Source organism: Papaver somniferum, chromosome 3, assembly GCF_003573695.1.
Source record: "Papaver somniferum cultivar HN1 chromosome 3, ASM357369v1, whole genome shotgun sequence".
NCBI lineage: Eukaryota > Viridiplantae > Streptophyta > Magnoliopsida > Ranunculales > Papaveraceae > Papaver > Papaver somniferum.
Window position 1 is genome coordinate 175573351 of NC_039360.1, and position 4692 is coordinate 175578042.

The 4692-nt window shown below is 40.4% G+C and overlaps 2 protein-coding genes across 3 annotated transcripts; one reads left to right on the forward strand and one right to left on the reverse strand.

Moving 5' to 3' along the window:
- The first annotated feature begins 1103 nt into the window (after positions 1–1103).
- On the forward strand, positions 1104–2051 carry LOC113361917 (17.8 kDa class I heat shock protein-like). Its single transcript, XM_026604999.1, has one exon. It carries the CDS (start codon positions 1311–1313, stop codon positions 1845–1847), a length of 537 nt encoding a protein of 178 aa, XP_026460784.1. The 5' UTR covers positions 1104–1310; the 3' UTR covers positions 1848–2051.
- Positions 2052–3261: 1210 nt separating this feature from the next.
- LOC113358096 (glycine-rich cell wall structural protein-like) lies at positions 3262–4339 on the reverse strand. 2 transcript variants are annotated; one of them, XM_026601606.1, is made up of 2 exons: positions 3752–4339; positions 3262–3703 (listed from the first exon to the last, which is right to left on the reverse strand). In XM_026601606.1, the coding sequence occupies exons 1-2, from the start codon at positions 4200–4202 to the stop codon at positions 3453–3455; spliced, it is 702 nt and encodes a 233-aa protein (XP_026457391.1). In that variant the 5' UTR covers positions 4203–4339; the 3' UTR covers positions 3262–3452. The 2 variants fall into 2 exon arrangements, with proteins under 2 accessions (XP_026457391.1, XP_026457392.1); XM_026601607.1 differs by having other exon boundaries at positions 3262–3814; positions 3881–4336.
- Between the last annotated feature and the right edge of the window lie 353 nt (positions 4340–4692).

A 4692-nucleotide genomic window follows, 5' to 3' on the forward strand; every position in this document is an offset into this window, starting at 1 on the left:
ACAATAATCAATTAGTAATTTCAATTAACATCACCATCAAAATTTTGAAACTCCATGTGATGATGTGTTGAAAGATGGAGAGATTAATTGATAATTTTCATTGACGGTGTCTAAGATGTAAAAGAAAATACTAGATTGAGTAGTCTTTCTTCGATAGTGTTAATGGAGATTTAAAGTACTACCGACTATCCTTAATTTCTTTCTAATATATTTTAGAATAAAAAAAAAATTCATGGTTTTTGAAACCAATCACAAAGATTTACATCAATGAGGTGAGCCGTAACGTGCACCTCGGTTTTTAGGGGTGCACAAATTTACCAAACATTATTTTCCTAAAAAATTTGTTACAAATTGGTTACAAAGTGCTTTCGTTGGAAATAAAGAAACAAGGCTTAAGTCTAAAAGTCCTCGCCAAATAAGATAAAAATGCATCAAATTGGATTCCGATAAATTTAGTTTAAATATATAAAAAACTTGAGATAATAGCATAAATGGCGGAGCAAATCATAATGGGTAAAAAAAGAAATATCCTTGAGAAAAAGAAAAATCTAATTTATCATTTACTTATTTACCGTTCAGTTAATCATGTATCTGGGATTTACAGTGTTGACCACTAACTAGGGCCGGGCCGGGCGGCATGGCCTTGCCCGATTTACAACCTAGGTGATAATACGTCAAAAGCGAGAAATCGAGAAGTCTGTAGAAACCAGTCGAACAAACAATCGTTTTCTAATTTTAAAAACAAAACTAGTCATAAAAATCCAAGGTGACCAAACTTGTGGTACGAAAACCCCACTCAAATATTGAGATCCATTAAAATTCCATCGTAAACAAAATTGATACAAAAACCCCAAATTTTTAAAAATTGATACAAAAACCACAAATTTAAATGTTGGTTTCATCAAATTTTATTTTGGTTTCACCGGAGTTTTTGTGTTAATTTTGTTTTGATGGGGTTTTTGTGTTAGTTTTGTTTTGATGAGTTTTTTGTGGAAGGATGGTGACACCTCTGGGGTGATAACTCGCAGACCATTTTAAAAAAGAAAAGATATAAAATAAAGAAACTTTATTGGGATTTATCGTCAATTGATAAAATCAATTTCTAAAAGTTTCTTTTAGTTCCTTCCCGAAAAATCAAGAACTACCCAGAATTGAACTCATCCTTGGCAAAACTTCCTCTATAAATTCAATATTTCATCCAAAGCCATTCATCTCAACGATTATATACAAGCAAAGCAAGTTACTTTCCGACTACAAATACCATTTTGAGCGATCCCTTTTCAACAATCAATCTTTGCGAGAAAAGCAGAATGTCGATCATCCCAAGTTTCTTCGGCAACCAAAGGACTAACGTTTTTGATCCATTTTCCCTTGACATTTGGGATCCTTTCCAAGGCCTTCCTTTCTCTACTGGTGCTCTTACCGGGCAGCAAGGTGGCTCTGATGCTGCGAGAGAGACATCACAATTAGCAAACACCAGGATCGATTGGAAAGAAACCCCAGAAGCTCATGTCTTTAGAGCTGATCTTCCTGGTGTTAAAAAGGAAGAAGTGAAAGTTGAAGTAGAAGAAGGAAGAATTCAACAGATAAGCGGCGAAAGAAGCAGAGAAAGTGAAGAGAAAAACGATAAGTGGCATAGAGTTGAACGTAGCAGCGGCAAGTTTTTGAGGAGATTTAGATTGCCTGAGAATACTAAAATGGATCAAGTTAAAGCTACTATGGAGAACGGGGTTCTTACCATATGTGTTCCTAAAGCTGAGCAGAAGAAACCTGAAGTCAAGTCCATTGAGATTTCCGGTTCATCCGAGTCGCCTCAAGTTCCACAAGGCCAGATTGGCGCTGCTTAAAGATGCTCATCATGATCGGAAATATGAAATGCCTATGTTGTTTGTCTTGTTGGTACTATTTTTCGTTATGCTGCTAGTGTGGTTATGCTTAGGGGTCATATCGCGTGGTGTGTGTTCTTACTGTCGAAGTCTATGTTGTGTGAGGTGTCGAGTTATATGCTATGTAGCTGAATTATGTTGTTAATAAAATGCATCTTTCGTTCACTGTCTGTGCCCTCATTTAGTAATAGAAGACAAATGCATATATGCTGTACTAATACCATGAACACTGACAACAATCAACTGGACTGATCCGCTTGTTCATTGTCAATTCTCAGTAGAATCTAGGTAATTAAGACTTCCCATCAAAAGGAATTGCTTCAAGTATGTCTCCCGATGGTCTCTATGTGGAGGAATTATAATTTATCAAGATATATATGTGCAGGGCGTAGCTCTCCATGGTCCCTCTGCTCGGTACTGCCATAGACACCATTGCTCACAATCTGCCAAACCAATGGATATGCCAAATTTCTAGTCAAATGAATTGTTGCAAACAAAAGGTCTACTGGTCCAAAAAAATTCTGAAATAAAGTAAGGTATTAACATCTAGTTACCTCCAAAGTTACCTCCATAATGTCACATATGTTGACTACAAAAGCGTTATGAATGGGTTTTACTGAAACCATTCTCCATCTTTACGAATCTGAAGACCTTGTGTTTCGTTAAGCGGAAGGGAAATCGCTAAAGCATCCGCATCGGAGTGTGGTTGGAATAGAACCTATAACCTGCTCAGCATTAGAACAAGGGGGTCAGTAATTCAATCTCATTGCTTGATAAAAATCACTGAATAACTCTCTCAATCTCATCAAAATCCATTTTTAAGAAACACAAACAAATAGAATTAAGGTTGGACAAATAAGAACAACCTCAACAATGGCACGAGCAGGCCATTGCAGATTCACCGGTCATATATGTTTAATGTTTGGCTGGAAAACTTCCACGATCAAACTGTACGTATTCCTCTAAAGGTAACGGCATCACCGCAAATATATGAGGCTTTCTCATTTTGGTTGGTAGCGTGGTTATATAGAACATGTCAGACCAATGAAGTTTCTGCACATGAAACAACAAAGAGTTGCCTGAATCCCTCATGCATGGTCATCTGGCTTCTGCCGTAACTTGTACTCCCAAGGCAAGTGCTTTGAGAGAAGATACACCTCTGTACAAACTACGTACAGAGATGCTTTGCTATCACTATTTTTGGCAATTCAGATGCAAGTCATCCCTCTAGAGAATCTGATGCGAACTTTCGACAGTAGAATGCACGAATCAGAGTTGCTCACAGAGGTTGTAAAATGCATGGATTGAGTTTTATCAAGTAAACACGAGAGTCATGCTGGAGACAAATTGAGAGAAGAAGCAAACACGAGGGAGATTATCTAGTAAAACTTATATAAATCTATAATTTTATTTGGATATGAAAAACAACATACATGATAGTTTTGATAAATGCATGCTGTTCTCTGTAGTTTAGAGAGTACAATATAGTAGTATGCCTATGCTTCATATTGGCAGCAAGTTTAATAAGATGCGCGCTCTCTGTAAGATGAATCTTCCCTTTGAAGTCTAAAATCCACCACCACCAGCACCTCCTCCAAATCCTCCACCGCTACCAGCGCCTCCTCCAAGTCCTCCCCCGGCACCACCGCCTCCACCAGCACCACCCCCATATCCTCCACCAAGACCACCTCCTGAACCACCGCCGGCACCACCTCCAGCACCGCCTCCGTATCCTCCACCAAGACCACCTCCTGAACCACCTCCGGCACCGCCTCCAGCACCGCCTCCATATCCTCCACCAAGACCACCTCCTGAACCTCCTCCGGCACCACCTCCGTATCCTCCACCAAGACCTCCTCCTGAACCACCTCCGGCACCACCTCCAGCACCACCCCCATATCCTCCACCAAGACCACCTCCTGAACCACCTCCAGCACCACCGCCTCCACCAGCACCTCCACCATATCCTCCACCAAGACCACCTCCTGAACCACCTCCAGCACCTCCACCAAGACCACCTCCCGAACCGCCACCTAGACCCCCACCAGAACCACCTCCAGCTCCACCGCCAAAGCCTCCTCCAGCACCACCACCTGAACCAATTCCTACTCCACCACCTTTACCAAATCCTCCGCCAAGACCACCTCCTGAACCACCACCAAGTCCTCCACCTCCACCGGCACCTCCACCTCCACCAGTTCCTCCACCTCCAAACGTTTCCTTCTCAAGCTTTCTCCCTTGTGTGTTACCAGCGCACAACACCACAACAACAATCAACATTAAACCAAACACACTAGCATTCTTAAACTTCCCCATTTTCACAGGACGAGAACCACAAATCTGAAAGCAAAAACTAGTAAAAATGAGCAATGAATGAAATATATGCTCTCAGATGTCTAGTTCTTTAACTACTGGTGTTGAGGATGAATTGATAAAGCCAAGTACATCCCCTATATATACACAACAACAGTAGGCACAAGTCATTAATACATGCAGTTGAGAGTTTATGAGATTTGCCAAGACTTTCTGTACAGTGGCCAGGCCAGTAGTAGCTATAAATTTTGTACCTCTTTTTCCTTCTGGTACTAGTACTAATTTGTTGAACGTGGCTGACTAAGCATGTATATGTATGTTATCACTTCTACGCGCTCTATACATTTTCATGTGCGTCAGAAACAGAATTCCTACTAAAGTTTGACAAATTTGGCACCAAAATTTAAGACACTGGAATAATATTAGTTCAATGCCTTTACTCCAAACCCCCAACTCTCAACTAAAATATTTTGAAATCTACTTATATACCAGT

What these genes read in the sequence shown, in the direction of transcription:
- LOC113361917 (XM_026604999.1), top strand. Translation starts at nt 1,311, where the DNA reads ATGTCGATCATCCCAAGTTTCTTCGGCAACCAAAGGACTAACGTTTTT.
- LOC113358096 (XM_026601606.1), bottom strand. Translation starts at nt 4,202, where the DNA reads ATGGGGAAGTTTAAGAATGCTAGTGTGTTTGGTTTAATGTTGATTGTT. An exon ending in TGGAGGTGGTGCCGGAGGTG is followed by an intron (nt 3,704 to 3,751) that starts GTTCAGGAGGAG and finishes GTGCCGGAGGAG; the next exon opens with GTTCAGGAGGTGGTCTTGGT.